At 40.1% G+C, this 18488-nt stretch overlaps 1 protein-coding gene across 1 annotated transcript in view; it reads left to right on the top strand.

Annotated features, from left to right (window-relative positions):
- Positions 1-2685: 2685 nt before the first annotated feature.
- The window catches only part of LOC309389592 (uncharacterized protein), a 57619-nt gene continuing 41816 nt past the window's right edge, over positions 2686-18488 (top strand). The window contains exons 1-4 of the mRNA XM_081948144.1: positions 2686-3624; positions 11196-11259; positions 16420-16633; positions 17430-17610. Of these exons, the coding sequence (XP_081804270.1) occupies positions 11199-11259; positions 16420-16633; positions 17430-17610 (456 nt within the window). The 5' untranslated portion in view covers positions 2686-3624; positions 11196-11198. The remainder of the gene's footprint in view (positions 3625-11195; positions 11260-16419; positions 16634-17429; positions 17611-18488) is intronic.

The raw sequence follows: 18488 nt of genomic DNA, 5'->3' as shown, positions 1-18488 counted from the left end.
TCCATGCAATTCTTTTTCTTGCAATATGATTCATGCATTTTAAATTGCAAGCTTCAGGGCAGGAGCTATATAATTATGGAGGTTTGTATGCTGCTTACAGGAGCCTCTTTGGCAGAAGAACTCGATATGCTTAGAGAAATGTTGGTATATTTCCTTAGTTTTAAGTCTTCAGGAAAAAAACACCAGCACATTTATAATACTAATTTAAAAAGATTTTCAGAACTGCTGTAAATTGACACTAGCTAAAATCAGTTCACAACCTCTTTGTTCCATTTCTCTGTGACATTTTCAGACAACTGTGTGTAAATCAGACATATTCCCAGATGCAGCCTGATACTTTTGACCTTTGATGACTGAAGTAAAAAACAGACATATGACTTCTCTTTTTTAATGCCAAATTGTTCTTGTCTATTGGCCCAAAGTTAGTATTCACGGCTTCTGGAAATAAAATCTGAGTTTCACTTACTTCTGGAAATCAAAGCGGTAGTTTGAAGGACTTAATATACAATTGCAGCATTGAATATTAGCTGTCATTGCCAATAATGCTCTCTTCTTACTTAAGTCAAGATTAGGGTTGATAATTGGTCTAGTAGTTAAGACACCAGACTAAAAAAACCAGGAGACTGTGAGTTCTAGTAGTGTCTTATGATTGAAAGCCAGCTCGGTGCCTTTGGACAGTCACATTCTCTCAGCCCACGATGTCAGGCTTGAGTGAGAAGATTACTGGTAAATTGCTGTCGCAATCAATGGATCAACATTTGGTTAATACAAAACAAGTGGACCCTGCACTTGCCGGAAAATGCTAGGAAGAAAAAATAGATATCTTAATGAAGTTTGTTTTCATTAGAAGGACATACCAGTGAGCATAAGAGGATAAGATCAGGAATAAACCAAGGATACCAGTGCTAGCTGAAGGAAAACGATTGCACTGAGGAAACTGGAAGTTGGATGAGCTGGTGCAGGGCTGGGTTGCTGCTGGTGTTGCTGCCAATTTGCTGTGTGCACATGCGCAGTTGACCGTAAATTGTTCTGCGCATGTGCAGAACGTGAAAAAAAATTGTAAAAACATGCCAGAAATGGCATCGCTGACCGGGGAATTGGTTCTGGGGTGGTGGTCAGCCTGGGTCGCTGGCAGTTTGGGCGACCAAGGCCAAAATACCACTACCGGTTCGCCCGAACCAGTACGAACTGGTAGCAATCCACCTCTGAGCTGATGGGATATGCTATGCTGGCAACTGATGAAAGCTGATATACTCAAGCTTTATCCCAAATAAAAATGACTCCCACATTCCTTCAGATTTTGTCTCACTCAAACTGATAATGTTTATTTATTTATCATCTCACCGATACTTCATTCCAAAAAAACACCCTGTACTTAAGACACAATGAAATGGCTATTCCAGGAATTCCAATTTGTCAACCTTCATGACACTGACTGCTTCATTTACCCAACTAGCTAGTTTGATCTTAATAGTTGCATTAAATTATTTGGGTCAAAAATATTGTCTATCCTTTCTGTAAGTGGAAATTCCAGCACTGAACTTATAACCAGTACATTTGCCATTCAAATGGCTGGCCATCTACTTGTCTATTAGTGTCATCTTAGTTCAATAAATATTAATTAAGTACACCACATTATTGAGATTTTTAAAATCATATTAATAATGTTACTATTGTCCATATGCTGTAAGTCATGTTTGATGCCTTTAGTTTCATATTTGATAAAAAATGCAATGCATATACTGTAAAAATGACAGAATATGTATTAGATACACGTTGACTACGTATATCTAACTAGCAGAATAGTTAACAGATAAATATGTAATCCATTGCAATAGTCTGTCCTATATGTATCAATGACAACTTTTGTCCCCTTTCTCCAAGTTCAGGTGAAACTATAATTACCGTAAGAGGATTTGATCAGTGACATAATATACCAAATTCACAGTTTTCAATAGTTACTATAGATGGAATAACTTGGTAGCCTGACAGCTTTGTCCAGTTACAATATTAATTGTAATTAATTCAAATGCATAATATGTTTATGAGAACGGGCTGGACAAGTAAACTGACTATTTCTTTTATGCATGAAATAGTCACTTGAAACCACTCCAGGATCTATGGTGGTTTGGCTGAGAGAACAGGCAAAATAACTTCTTTGCACCATGTTCTTTCCACCATGTTCAAAACAGCAAGTTCATGCTAAAGAATGTCTGTCAGAAACAAGTAATTCAGCTCCACAAGGAACTATCAATTGGTCACTGAATAAACAAGTTATGAACCACCACTTACAAATCACAGAGGCTGTGATGCTAAGCCAAAATTAAGCAAACCTGGTTAAATATAATGTCGAAGAGTATTGGATAAATACATTTCTGATAAAATTTGAGATGTTTTCACTATTTAGAGCAATCCTGTTCTTTCTTTTAAATCCCACAATGTCAAAATACTTGTCTGTCTTGGTGTGTTGTGGGTTGCCATTCTGGATTGTTCTGATAGTCTATTTCCAGTTTAGAAACTGGGCAAAAATAAATAATACGCTTCTTTTGTTCTACCATTTTCCCCCCATGACTGTTTTCCAGATACATTAAATAGTTAACCATGTATGAAAAAAAATATCAGGAAAACTGTCACTTATGAACACCCATAGTTAAGTATAAAAGAATGGAAAAGCACGGTTTTATCTTTTTTTAAACAGCAGATGAAGCAGAAGTTTCTTATTAAAGAGATGTAAACAGTATAAATTCAATCCTGTAATACAGCAAGAACTTGTCCTGTAAAATAGATAAAGATTTCTTGACATTGTCTTCTGGAATGTCTCCAAGGTTTCGTGAGAACTTGTGGACTTGATGAAAAATTAAAAGGAACAAAAAACTAGCAGAGAAGCGCGGCCAATTTTCTATCACTTGCCTCTTAATTTAAGATTCTGGGAAATTGTTAACTAACTGGTTCCACAGGCTGGGGTTTGAAACCTCGCTGGTTTGGATGACAAAAAACTTTTTGCTGAGCATTAACAGAACGAATAATTGTAACTCGAAAGGTTACATGGCTGTTTTACGTCTTTAGCTTCATTCTCCAATTTTACATCCATGGCATTTGACACTTGCATGCTTATAGGCCTGATTGTGTTTTATCATTTTGAAACTGGGTTGTCCTTATCTTGAACCTGGTCAACAGGTTGGAGTCTTCCATGAAGTCTTAGGTGTATTTATTTTATGGGAGCAACTGAAATCCGCCCAATCCATTTGATAGAAACGGGAGAATAAAAGCATATTGTAGTCGTTCCAAACGACGATCTGCTTTGACAAGTTTCTCCAAAGTGACATTTGGGAGGAGCAGATTTTCTGAGGCCGGATCGCCTCCTGAGAGGCGGGTCACAAGCTCTGGCATCGCTGCCTCCGTCCTCCAGCCTCTCCGCTTCCGAGCGCTCTGGATCTCCGCCGATCGCGCGGCTTCTCCCCCGAACTATCACCCCCGACTCTCCGCCCTGCGGGAGTCAGGCTGAGATAATTGCGGGGGCGGAGCTTTGTTCGCGGTTCTCCGCCTGAGGCGAGACGGGGAAAAGTAGCCGCCTGGGGTAGCCTAGGTTGAAGAGGCTCGTCCTGCTTGCGCGCTGGAGTCCGGGTAAGGCCGGGAAGATGGCGGGGCAGTTAGGATGTGTTTTTTTTTTTTTTTGGGGGGGGGGGCGGCGGCGAGCGGGGCTCCGTTTTGCGCGCCAGCGGATCATTTGGCTGAGGTGTTTGGGGGGGAGAAGCGCGGAGTAATAGCGGTCCCGAAGACGTTTCTTCAACAGAAGAGAAGGAATCGCGGCGGAGAATTCGCCCCCCTCCCTCCCCGAAAGGGAGTGACTCGCCTCGTGGATGCCGGCACTTCTCCCCTTCTCTCGCCCGGGCCTGTCAGCCACCGGCTGGAGCGACTTGCCTTCTTCACCTCTTGCTTTTTGCGCTTTTCGGCCAAAGGCGCCTTCGTCGCATTCCTGTGAAGCCTTGGCAGGCAGGGGCACCTGGCGTACTCAACAGGGCACATTGTCAGTTCCCCCTCCGGCTCTTCGAAGGAGGATTCGAAGCATCTAAACCGCATTTTTAAAAAAGTGTATTTATTTATTTATTATTTATTTATTTCGTCAAGCATGCATTAGATAACATATATAGGTATAAACATGATCTTGAATACATGAATTAGGACAGGGACGGTAGACACCTTGGTGCGCTTATGCACCCCCCTTAAAGACCCCTTAGAAAGGGGTGAGGTCGACAGTAGACGGTGCAAGGCAACGGTTTCCAACCATTTTTTTTGGCCATTCCCCCCCCCCCCACTTTACATATAATTCTTACTTTACTCAAAAAGTGAAGTCTACTCATGTGGAGGAAGCCTAAAAGACATTAACTTGGTTTAAACAAGGTTCAAAATGTCCCCATTAAAAATCAAACTGCCCCCCTGTGGGGCGTGGGCCCCAAGTTGGGAACCACTAGTCTAAGGTTAAAGTTTTGGGGGTTTGGGGGAAGAAACCAAAGTGTCAGGTAGTGCATTCCAGACATCGACCACTCTGTTGCTGAAGTATTTTTGGAGCGGTTTACCTTAGGTTTGTATCTATTGTGTGCTCGTGAATGGTTGTGGTTGAAGCTGAAGTAGAATAACTGTTTTACTCTTGGTTGTATTTATTACTGGACACTGGCTGTTGATGTCATTTTCTTGACCCATTGATTTCTTGATTTCACAGTTAAAGTCTGCTGGCTACAGCTTTGATTTGGCATGAGTGTAAATGGGGCTTGTTGATTTTGCTTTGACGGAGTACTTCCAGACAGTCAAAGAGTAATTTCTGCCTTACACCCTGGCAAATCCTGGGTATCTTCCTTTAATTGTTTCTCTCTGGTCAAAAAGTGGGAATGGGGAATGCGAGGTTCTGACTAATTCTACCTCATGATACAGAGTCCTTGTAAAGTTGGCCAAAATATTTGTAGAAAGAGAATCATTTATAGGTTTATTTTTCCAATATGACATGTGGCTTGTGGTTTTATTTATTCTTTGAGTTCAAATTTGCAATCTGGAGTTATATAAAAATGTTGAAATGTTTGGCATGCTGAAAAGGAGAAATTATTTCTCATTTGTCTGGTAAAAGGCAAATAGGGTGAGAAAAAATAACTGAAGATGGAAGGAATTATTCTTAGTTGGAAATGTTGTACCCTAGAAAAGCCAAGGATTGCATTATTAATAGATGATTTTTAGAAATACAATATTACCAGTATGCCCCATAGAAAGTGAAACTCAAATCTATTATTACAGTTGTCCTAGTAAAGCCAATAAATTCCATGTTTCCAGGCTGAGATTATGATAGTTTATTGACTTGTATTTAATGTTTATTCTTATGTCAACAATGAAATACTTGACTGTAATCAAAGATATTGATTAATAATTGAAAGGTGTATAGAGAACATAATTAGATTTTAATAAGTGGTACCTAATACCACTAGTTTTTAAACCCTTGCCTTGAGAAGGGTTTCTTTCTTTTATTTATTTTTTGTATATGGCTACCATGGTACAATCATCAACATAGAGTAGGTTATTGAAGTTTTTTCTCAGTTTTAAAACTATGTTTATCTTCTTCAAATTCAGCTTCCCATAATATATATTCAGCATATAGATTGAATAAAGATGGGAAAAAATATTCAACACTGTCACACTCCTTTGCCAATATATTATAGACCCAATGTGTTTCACTGTATTATGTCTGTATTATGTCTGTACTATAGCTTCCTGAATTTATATAATTTTCTTACAAGCATAATAAGTTGTTCTGGGAGTTCCATTTTTCTGAAAATATTCCACAACTTGCCATGAGCAATACAATTAAAGTCCTTTCTATAATAATTTAAACATATAGTGACTTTTTTTAGTATTCATTCACGTTCTCAATGATGCATCTTATATCAGCAATATTTCATATTCCTTAGCCTTTTGTAAAACCAGTTGGAGCATATTGTGTCGCTTTTTCCATGTAGGGCTTTAATCTCTGTTGGATTACCCTAAGCACTATTTTGTTAGCATGTATAATTAAGGATATTGCACAAATAGTTTGTACACTCTGTTACCTTTCTTTTTATGGTATTGAAATAGTGATTTAACTCTTTCAGTCGGTTGGCCACTGTCTTACCTGGTTAGAAATTTTATGGATCTTTCTTCTGTTGCTTGCTATATTTCAGTGGGTATTGCATCAACTCCTTTAGCCTTCCGACTTTGTAATGACCAGTGTGCTGATCTAACATCTAGTCCTAGAAGTTTTTGTAAATAGGGAATACCTTCTAAGATATCTTAGATGTTGACATCTCCGCTGTACAATATCTCTTCCTCCTTCTCCTTCTCTCCAACAGTTCATGATCTGTTCCACAATCAGCACCTAGCTATGCCTTCAGTGCTGCAATTGGGTACCTATACCTTTTTAAAACAATGATACAGCAAACTCCATCTGGTGATGTGCATGTATAGAGGCATCATTTTGTTTACTTGAAGGAAGTTGACTTAAGATAATGTAAATGTTTAATAAGATTTAATTATTAGTATTTCTCTTAGTTCTGCTTATTTTGCAGAATTCCCCTCCAGCATACTATTAAAGGCCAAGTGTATCAGGCCAAGAGAATTTTGCATTCCAATTTTGAAATTTTAAGGCTATAATTGTACCATGTGAGTAGACTGCAGCTGCAATATAACAATTCTCCACTGGAATCTTACCTACCACCAATATATCTTTCTGATTAGAACTCAAGAGTTGTCTTGATAATGCCAGTAAAACCCTTTTTTTTACCATAAACCGGCCATATTCACACTAAACACACATCTAAACATTCTCAAACACACTTATTGGCCATTCTGAGATGTTTTATCCAAGGAGTTAATTTTTTAAGATTCAGTTATGCTTCCCTTTCTGCCCCACTTTTGGAGTTATTTATCATCTTGCTTCCATCTGAATGTTTGCATTGTGTTTGTAGTATATTCAGATTATAAAGTTGGAGATAGATTGTAAACAATCATTAAGTTATTTTCTTAGGGGCTACAGTAATTCACATGGCTAGGACATTGAGTCAGAAGACCATTGAGGGGTTGGCAATTTGGTACTTTGAAAACCATGAATGCAAGCCGCATAACCAAATGAACTCCCATCAATTTGTCCCAGCTCCTGCCATCCTAGCAGTTCAAAAGCATACAAATGCAAGTAGATAAATATGTATCACCTTGGTGGGGAAAAATAATGACATGAAAGGAACCCCCTCAGGTATCCTCTGGGAAATGGTGATGTCACCAGCTAACCCTTAGAACCCAGAAATGCCTTGGTAAGTGCTTCCGACACAAGTGTAGTAGTAGTTATTTTCTTGTCACTTCTTGTTGAAAAATGCAGTCATTCCATTAATTGGTCAACAAGACCAGTTATTAAAAGTTAATAAGTTTACAATTAATTAATAAGACCAACAATTTACAGAAAATATCCTGATGTTCTTGCCTGAAGGGTATCATATATAGAATTATTGAAAATCAGAAGAGTGACCAGAAAGTACAGATACTTAAAACAAATACGGGTCGCATTTAGCTCTGCCTCTGCAAATCTTGAGGAATAATATAAACTATTATCTACATATGATCTACAGTATGTGTTTTAGCTTAGTTTGCTGTGCTACCATCATGGTAAGTGTACGTCTTAGTAGCACATTTTCTGAATTTAGACAATTTAGCCAAGTTTTCTGCCTGCATGGTCTTCTGTGATGAGCCGAAGGACAGAAAGAGGGAGTAGTGACCTTCCTCCCATATTTAGGCATACCAGGGGTTGTAACACAAATACATACCTATTTCCCTGGCTCAACTGATAAGGAGGAGAGCCTGTGGCTTAGTAGCTAAGACTCCTGCCTAAGATATAATACAGCCCAGGTTCAAATCCCAGTAAGGGTATGGCTAGCTGATGAGAGCTAATTAGCTCGAAATAGATCTATACTAGTCTCCCTTTATTTATTTATCAGTACAAATACAACACAAATATAAAAAGACAACATTAAAAATAAAAATATGGTTTTCTGCCTGCATGGTCTTCTGTGATGAGCCGAAGGACAGAAAGAGGGAGTACTGACCTTCCTCCCATATTTAGGCATACCAGGGGTTGTAACACAAATACATACATACATACATACATACATACATACATACATACATATATAATATTATGTATGTATGTATGTATGTATGTATGTATGTATGTATGTATGTATGTATTGTGTTACAACCCCTGGTATGCCCAAATATGGGAGGGAGCATACTACTTCCTTTTTCTGTCTATCGGCTCACCCTAGGACAGCGATGGCGAACCAAGTGGGGGGAGCGCAGGGTGGGCGTGTGCAGGCGTGCCACACCCATAATGCAACGTGTGACCCCCCCAGTGCGCATGCGCGCAAAACGCGTGACCCCCCCATTTTTACATGCTTTTTTCGCGCTCCCCAGGCTCCAGAGGCTTTATAGGAGCCTGGGGAGGGCGAAAAGAGCCTCCCCCCCCGGAGGCCCTCTGGAGGCTTCAGGGACCATCCGGAGGCTTCCCTGAAGCCTTCGGAACGCTTAAAACCTCCCTCCGAGCAAACCAGAAGTGACTTCTGGATTGCTCGGAGGGTCGTTTTAAGCGCTCCGAAAGCATCAGGGAAGCCTCCGGACGGTCCCTGTAGCCTTCGGAATGCTTAAAATGACCCTCAGAGCAACCCGGAAGTCACTTCCGGTTTGCTCGGAGGGTGGTTTTAAGCGTTCCGAAGGCTTCAGGGAAGCCTCCGGACGGTCCCTGAAGCCTCCGGGGGGGGGGCGGGGGGGCTTTTTTCGCCCTCCCCAGGCTCCTATAAAGCCTCTGGAGCCTGGGGAAGGCGAAAAATAGCTTTTAAAAAGGTGAACTCAGCTGGCCAGTGCACGCATGCGCACTGGCCAGTTGACAGGGCAGCGCCTCGCATGCCCTGACAAATGGCTCCGCGTGCCACTTGTGGCACGCGTGCCATAGGTTCGCCATCACTGCCCTAGGAGCCATCCAGGTAAAAAGCCATTTTTTAAAATGTTGCCTTGTTACATTTGTGTTGCATTTGTGCTGATAAATAAATAAAGGGAGACTAGTATAGATCTATTTCAAGCTAGTTAGCTCTCATCAGCTAGCCATTACTGGGAATTGAACCTGGGCTGTATTACATATTAGGCAGTTGCAATAGCCACTAAGCCACAGGCTCTCTTTATCAGCTAAGCCGGGGAAATAGGTATGTATTGTGTCACAACCCCTGGTATGCCCAAATATGGGAGGGACATATATATATATTTGTCTTATTTTCTTTTGACCCCGAAAATAAGCATTTAGCCTTATTTTCAGGAAGGTCTTATTATTTTTGAAGTGCAGGAGGTGCCAAGCATGGTCACCTCATGGCTGCTGCTGTGTTTCGCTGCTGTGACAGCACAACATAGCCATTCATCAGCTGTTTGCTCCTGAGGCTGTTCATACGCTTCCAGCCATGCTTCCCAGGATCTGCACCATGCCGTTTACCCAGCCATGCCCCATCGCCGCTTCCGCTTCCCTGTTCTTCGCACTGGCCATGCACCTTGTTGCCTGCCGGTGCCGCTTATTTACTTTACTTTACTTTATTTCGTATTTCTAGACCGCCCCCTCTCCCAAAAGGGACTCGGGGCGGTGTACAGTCAGGCTAAAACACAAATAGGATGCATATAAATAAATACATAAATACATAAATACATAAATGGAGGAGGCTATATAAAACTGTACCTTCAAGTAAAGTATTAAAAGCAGTATTTAAAAACAACCCCTAAAAATACCCCAAAAAATTGAATTTAAAATAATTACCCATGAAATTCTCCAATTAAATATCTGCCAGGAGGTAAGATAAAACTATAAGTGGGCCAGGCTGGCTAATCGAAACAGGTGAGTCTTTAGTTTTTGTCGGAAGGAGCGGAAGTCGGTGGTAGTTCTGATGTCGGGGGGAGGTCATTCCAGAGGGTTGGGCCCATCACAGAGAAGGCTCTACTCCTAGGCACCGCCCGTTGGCATTGCTTGGTGGACGGCACCCGGAGGAGTCCCTCCCTGTGAGAGCGAATTGGTCGCAGGGATGTGTGCGGTAGGATGCGATCCTGCAGGTAGCTAGGTCCTGTGCCATGGAGCGCTTTAAAGATGGTGATCAACACCTTGAAACGCACCCGAAAAACCGCAGGCAGCCAGTGCAGCTCGCGCAGGAGGGGTGTAATGTGGGAGTACCTGGAACTCCCCGTGATGGCCCGCGCGGCTGCATTCTGAACTAGCTGTAGTCTTCGGGCGCGTCCCAGGGGAAGCCCCATGTAGAGGGCATTGCAGTAGTCCAGATGAGACGTCACCAGCGCATGAGTGACCGTGCGTAGGGCATCCCGGTCCAGTAGGGGGCGCAATTGGCGCACCAGGCGAACCTGGTGGAACGCCCCCCTTGCCACGGCTGCCACATGGTCGTCCATCGACAGCCGGGCATCTAGGAGGACGCCCAAATTGCGTGCCCGTTCCACAGGGGGCAATTGCTCGCCCCCTATGGCCAGTGATAGTGTCAACTGGTTGAACCGAGGTGCCGGTAACCACAGCCACTCAGTCTTGGAGGGGTTGAGCTTGAGTCTGTTGTCCCCCATCCAGACCCCGACGGCTTCCAAACACCTTATGGCCAGACCTGGGCAGGAGAGCAGCCTGCTGATGAGCAGCTGGCTGGCACTGCGCAGACAGGTCCTGCCGCCGCCTCTTGGAGCAGGACTCTGCAAGGCTTGTGCCATTGCACGCACGAACTGCAGCACCACTGTGAGCTTCATCATACCAGCACAGCTGGCATCCTGCCACTCTTTTTGCGGCGGCCATTAGCATGACCGAAGGAGCGTGATGGCTAGGGTTGCGGGAGCCGCTGTTAGGTAAGGGCGTGTGGGGTACGTGGGACATGTTCCCCATCCCTCCCCCCCTTGCCTCGCCTCCTCATGTCGTGTTGTTTGCATGGCAAGCAACCAGAGGAAATGGCAGGGACCAGCTGTGCATGCATTTAAACATTTTGGGGGAGGGCTTATTTTCAGGGAAACAAGGTATATATGTGTGTATGTGTGTGTATAGGTGTGTGTGTGCATAGATGTATATATGTATAAAATATGTCAACACACATTTAAATGTATTTTCATTTCTTTAGGAGATGTTTTCTGCACTGTGGCTTACTACTTGGATTTATCTCATTCATTGTCAATTCAGCTGTTGTAAGTATACTATATTTCTTTCTGTCTTATAGCACAGTGAGTGTCACATAATAACATTTGGGTTTTTCCCAACAGTTAACTAGTCTCCTATATGGCTTGTTTATTTTCACTTGCACATGCACACCCACCATTCATGTCTCATGAAGTGTGGTTCTTCTGGCAATATAGGAAAAGAGTACAGTTGAAAATCAGTGCATATGAGAAGAGGTTTAAAGCTCCATGTCTCATTTTGAGTTTCTTCTGTATTTAAAATAAGATGCAGGTTTGTTTTTCCTGTAATAATCCTTCTCACAATTCTGTAATATAAGGTGAACTCATTATTTAAACAAAAGTAGAAAAGGTTAAGAAGATGATCTTATAGTAATTAATTGTTAAAATACATTTATTCTTTAAATACTTTGAATACATTTTAACCATTTGAATAAGTACTATATTTTTGTTCTTGCTGGTATAATGGCCCATTTTTCATATGTATTTAATTTATATCCATTTTCTCCAATAATTTCCATTCAATGGGTCATTCAAATAACAATAAATTAAAAACAAAAACATTTGAACCAGGCAGATAGCATCATGTGTGTAAGTATACACCTAATTAAAAATGTTTTGCCTGGACTTCCGGTTCCGGTGGCTACGGCGACAGGCAAGCCTTTGCCTGCTCCCGCTCTCCCGGTGGGCTTCCCCCGCTTCTGGGGGGGCACAGGACGCCCCGGAGAGGTGTCCTGCCGAGGGAACGGCTCGCGGAGGGTCCTGGCGTCGGCGGCGGCTGGCGGGGGCTTCTCCGCTTCGTTCTAGGCACCGGGGAGCAGTCTCGGAGGGCGCCCGTGTGCGTGCGCCTCGCCCCATGCCGATCGGAGAACGCGCTATTGAACGAAGCAGCGGCAATGTGGTGAGAGGCTTCCCTTCTCCATTCCCTTTATCTTGAATTTATGGACTTTTCAGCATCTTTTTAAAAAAAAAGTTAAACTTTCGGACTTTTGCTAGAGGTGCGGCTAGAGGGAGGGGGATTTCCCCCCCTCCCTTGGACAAGCGGCTTGAGAAGATTTTGCTTTCGCCCTCGGGGGAAGGAGGAGGGGGGAGAGCCAACTAATGATGCCTCACCCTCATAAAAGTGACTTTCATTGGACTTAGCTCCAGAATCTATGGGTGAACTGAGAACTTTCTGAACTTTTAAAACTTTATTATGCCTCTGAGCCCAAAGCTGGCAGGGCAAGATGGCACACTTCCGTTGTCTTCATGAACTGTGAAACCTGACTCCACCTTTAAAATTCAGGCTTCCGGTCTTTGTCTCCGAGTCACCCAGAGGAATCTCTTGTGGATTGTTCTTTTTTGAACTCTTTGGGGAAAAAATTTTCATCTATTGCTAGACTGACTAAAGAAATCCCCATCTGTTTGGATCCTCTGCCTTCTGGATTCGCCTGCCTGCTCTACTTCTCCAGCTGCCCAGTCTCTATTTTGACTGATTTCCTTGCTTTAAAAACCATGTCTCCAAAAAGACCACCTCCTGGAAAGCCTGGATTTGCTACTTCTGCCCCAACGTCTGCAACGTCTAGCCCAGCTACACAGTCAAAGATAACAGAACTGATGCAACCCAAGACTACAGAGATAGACTTTCAACAAATGCTTCAACAAATTCTACAGGGCCAGGAGGAAATTAAGAACCAGTTAAGGGAAATGAAAGATGAAATTAAACAGAACCAAGCCCAAATCTTTAAGAACTCACAGAGACTGGACCTTGTGGAGGGTGGGGTGGCGGAGGCGAGGGGGGGGGGTAGAGGCTTTACAGAAGGGGAACAAAGAACTTGACATCCAACAAATGAAAATAGAGTTTGAGAGAATGTCCTTTTATCTTAGATTTCAAAATGTAATAGAAGCAGATGGGGAAAACATAAGGGACATTATGACTAATATTCTAGCTGAATACATACACAAAGATAAACAGCAGATGGAATGGGAGATAGACCTAGCTTATAGAGTGAATTCAGCATATGCCAGAACACATAATGTACCCAGGGAGGTTCACATTAAATTCCTTAGGAAAACCACAAGAGATGAAATTCTGGGTGTGCAAAGGGGGCAAACATTGACATACTGTGACAGGGAGATAACCATTCTAAAGCAGATTCCCAAAAAAATTAGGGAAAAAAGGAAAAATTATTCGCAATTGGCGAATAAATTATACCAGAAGGGGGTGTGGTTTAGATGGTTGATGCCTGAAGGTATGCTGATATTCTGGGAGGAGACAAGAATCAGAATTAATACACCCATAGAGGCACAGGCCTTTATGGAAAAAAATAAAGCCAACCTAGAAAAAACAGAAGACACCACAACGGTCACGCAGGACACGGGAGGGGCCGGAGCTCTGCCAGCGGGGGGTGAAGGGGCAACACCAAGAAAGCTCAGATCACAAAAATAAATAAGAAAATCACAATGTTATAAACAGACCGAAAGTAAAAATGAATTTATAACTAGACTATATATTATAATTATATAAATTGATTGAAAATTATTCTTTCTAGAATTAAGATGCTGACTTTTTATGATTATGTATTAAGATTTGATATTTTGATGTAATCTAGGAGTTTGGAGGGAGGGGGCGTCTGCCACATTTGCAACTGCCAAAATTTGTAATTCCACCTACCCTTTTCCACATAAATGTTTTTAAAAAAACCAATAAAACTTTTTGAAAAAAAAAATGTTTTGCCTGTGGTTAAGATGGAAGGGCTAGTTTTATCATCTTCTTGTTTCTTTGGCAGGGAATTCTGACTGAGAGATTCAGATATGCTGATAATTGTCTAAAGATGATGGGGCTGAAAGAATGGCCTGCTCTTAAATTTCCATTGTTGTTATGCCATGATTTTCAAATGGTCGTTGGCCTACAGAATTAAGGAATTGATGGGGATCTTAGAAGTCGTCCAGTCACTGTAGATGTCTCCTTCTCCAATGAAGGAGAACTTACTGCTTTAATTACCACCATCTTTTCTGTAAACTATATATAATCATTTCCCATTCTATGTTTTCTGTCAATTATATGATCTGTTACTTCGACTTGTTTCATACTTTAAAATTAGGGAGTTTTTTTTGCTGTGATGAAAGAAAAACCCCAAATGCCATCAAGGAAACATTTCAAAAAATTGGACTAAAGTTAATCAACATTTTCTTCCTCCACAGTCCTGCATCTCAGTAAATCTAAATGTCACCAAATAGTCATTTGTGGCAGCTAAACTATAAACTCTTCAGGTTGATATAATCCCCCTGTTCAGATTGATATAATCTCTTCAATTTGACTTTTGGTCAATGAATGAAGTAATTTGAACTGACTCAAGGTTGCTGTTGTAGCCATGAAATACTGCCAACGAAGTAGCCAGTATGGATGTGCAAAAGGAAATTTCAGTATCATTTAAGAGACCTTCCTGATTATTCAGAGATTGAGTTTATTGGGCAGAGGGACAGATAATACATCAAACAAAGCCTGTAGGTTGTCTTGGTGTTTATTATCTCAATTGGAAGGCTGTAAAATAGGTTGCCTACTCTAGAGAATAAGATCATCATAGGCTACTCCTAATTTCTTCTCACTGCCTACATAATCTGCTTTTTCCTGCTGCTTCATGGAAAATGAATGTAGGAAAAGGTTTCTGTCTATGGAGATTTTCAGTCATCTGGATCATGGTTGTCTGACAGGTGCTTTTTCAAGATTCAACTAGACTTTATGGTTTTTCTTTGAAGATATTTCACTTCTCATCCAAGAGGCTTCTTCAGCTCTGACTGGATGGTGGGGAATGTAAGGATTTATATGCCTTGCAGACAGCTGGTCATTTGCATTCTTTTAGAGAGTCATTGAGGCCATCTGGGGGTTTATCTGTGTCATTAGGGACACCTAGGTAGTACAAATGGGTGTGGAGGAAAGGACTGTGTTGTAGACTGGAGATAGATGATGTCATATCCCTCCCCCTCTGTTGAGAGAGGGCTGATCAGTTTTGACATAGATGGCCTCTCTAACCCCTCTTTCAAACCAGCAGTCCTCTCTGTCCAAAATGTGGACTTTACTGTCTTCAAAAGACCGGCTTTGTCTTTTAAATGCAGATGCACTGCTGAATCTTGTCCTGATAGGTTTGTTCTCCTATGTTGTGCCATGTGTTTGTGAAGTAGTTGTTTTGTTTCTCCAATGTACAGATCTGCACATTGCTCACTGCATTGTACGGTATATAACATATTGCTCATTTTGTGTCTGGGTGTTTTATCCTTGGGGTAGGCAATCTTCTGCCTTACTGTATTCTTGGGTTTGAAGTGTGCACATATATTGTGTTGGCTGAAGATCCTCCAGAGCTTTTCCGATATTTCTGCAATATAAGGAATGACAATGTTGTTTTGTTTATTGTTCACTTTATTGTTTGTTATGGAGGAGCTTCTATAGGGTCTTTTTTGATGAATGCCCATTTGGGATAGCCACATGTTCTGAAAGCTTTCTTGATGTGTTTTAGTTCTTTTTCTTTCCCATCTTTGCTAGTGGCAGGCCTTCAGCTCAGTGGTCTTGGGCTCTGATGACTTGCTCAATGGGTGGTGAGAATCAGCTGTTTTAAAAACCTAGAACACGGGTTCTGACCACTTCCCCTACTGACTCAGTTTGGTACATAATAAATATGATTCTCCATATTTGAGCTTTTCTGTATTATTAATATGATTTTATCTATTATTCTACAATATATTTATAGCGCCATTATTATAAATTATTTTACATCTTAATATGTATTATATATTATATCACAGTTCCAGTGCTAACTAATCTTTGCAGAACTTTTCTGCTTTAGCCTAAATGTTCATATTATCATACATTGCAGAAATATTTGAAATAATGCAAGAAACAGTAGAAGAGAATGTTGCATAGCAATTCAATTACTGTTCTTTAAAAAGTGTTACTTGTTTAATTGTGTAGTTTAATTTTATTTTGGTAAACAAATTATTCTCTTTGTAACAAAATGAATAACCCAAAACTGGAATATTCGAGAAATATTTGCCATAATTGTAGATCTGTTTACACATTTCAAATAGATAGATGATCTTTATATATGTGGCAATTATACTATTATAATCACTATTATACAAATACTAATGTGTATTTATAGTTACACAAATAGTAATATTTATTTATTTATTTATTAGGTAAGAACGAGATTGTTAGTTTTTCCCCTAAAGGAGAGCCAGGAACTGTCTCTTGTCTACAAGGTAGCCAATCTAACAGTGTTGTGACTTGGTATAGAAATGATATTGAGATGCCTATAACTACAGATAACAGCTCCCGGGTTTATCAGCAAGCAAATTTGCTTTGGTTTTATCCTGCAAAACTAGAAGATTCTGGAACGTATCAGTGCATTCTGTAAGTCAGTTTATTTATTCATTATTTATTCATTGCCTTTGCAAGTAGTGCCAACTTACAATAATTAAATTAGTGACCATTCAAAGTTACAATGGCACTGAAAAAGTAACTTTATGACTATATTTCACACTTTTGACCATTACAGCAGCCCCATGATCATATGTTCAAACTTTGATTGCTTGGCAACTGGCATGCATTTATGATGGTTGCAGTGTCCCTGGGCCACGGGTTACCTTTTGTGATCTTCTGATAAGCAAAGTCACTTCCTTTAAAATTTCCCATGAACTCCACCAACAACCAGGGACATAACTTGACTGCGCTCCAACATTATAATTACAGTAGTACTTGACATTGGATCTAGCATTTGTAAAATGGAAAGGATAATGAGAAGAAAATATAAAATTAATATATTGACCTTGTTTATTGGTACTAATGTTTAGCTTTAATTGTGTAGAATTTGAGTTCAAACAATACTTGATAGAAGATTAAAATGACCATGGTTCTATAATAGTTTAACGCTTAGATGAGAGTAAACACTTCTGAATGATTGGAGTCTTATTTCTAGCTAAATTTTTATAACAACAGAACTTTATTGGTTCTATGTATTCCCGAAACTAGCAAATTAAATATAAGAAATTGAATTGGTACAAAAAGTTGTTAACCTATGCTTTAATGTATCTTGGTCCAAGATCTGCTCGTATTTTTAGAAGTGTATCCAATTATAATTGATATAATTGTTTTTTTTCCTAAATATTAAATGATAAATTGATGCCAATCACTCTCATTTTTATTTCAGTAATTCCACAAGACTTAACAGATCCCTAATAGTGTTTGAGAATAGTGTTGGATTGTGTTTTAATGAAGGAATGGTTTTTAAACAGAAAGTTATATTAGAATACAGTGGGAAGCTGATTTGTCCAGATCTTCAAAATTTCAGAAATGATGAAAATGCTCCTTTTGCTTTACAATGGTATAAGGTAAGTCCTTTTCCATAAAGACAGAAGCAAATCAGCAATTAAGCAGTTTACCGTATCTTTTCCATTTTGAACATCACTATCTTGCCATGTTCTACAACCTTTGGACTAGCTGTTTACTTGAATTTCCCCTTACTCCATGCATAACCAAATACCCTTTTTTGTTAACTGTGGTGCTCACTGCACATCTCAGATCATTCTTTTAGCTTTCCAGACTCACACACTGATACACATACACTTATTATTTTATGATATTTTTTTCTTTTACTATAAGGCTCTCTTTAAGTTGTTCTAAAGACTTACCCCTTTTGTTTTCCAGTTCTTTTTTCATGTATATATTTATTATGTTTTATCATAATGGGATTAAAATACAAAACAGAAAAAAAGAAAAAATATGCATCCAACAGTAACAATAACAAAAAATATGTACAAAAGTGGTTCTGTAAATAGCTATAAAAATTATCATCTTTATTTAACAAGAAAAATATATAAACAAATATTTCAGATGAGGAAGTCTCTATCTAATAGTTCCTTGTTTTCATTGGATGCCTCTCCTTTTTCTTTTCCTCTGATAGTGTGTGTGTTTGGATGCTTGTTTATTGTCTCATCTTTCAAAAATTTTCAACTCAGGATTTTTTTTTTACAATTTTTACAATTCAGGATTTTTATCCATAGAATCTTTCCAATGCTTTCCCTCAGTCTATTGGAATAAGTTCTTTTGAACTCAGAACTCTGATCTGATTGTCTTCATTTTGCTCTGCTTATGGTATGATAATAGAGTAGGTAAATTCCAAGATGACATGAACATTCTCTCAGAAGGTCCTTCCAACTTCCATATTGAAAATATTTTCCCCCATGAGTAGGTATTAAGTTCACTGTAT

The sequence above is a fragment of the Natrix helvetica genome (genome assembly GCF_964273705.1).
Source record: "Natrix helvetica genome assembly, chromosome: 3".
NCBI lineage: Eukaryota > Metazoa > Chordata > Lepidosauria > Squamata > Natricidae > Natrix > Natrix helvetica.
Note: the sequence above shows the minus strand (reverse complement) of the source record. Positions and strands in the feature narration are given on the sequence as shown.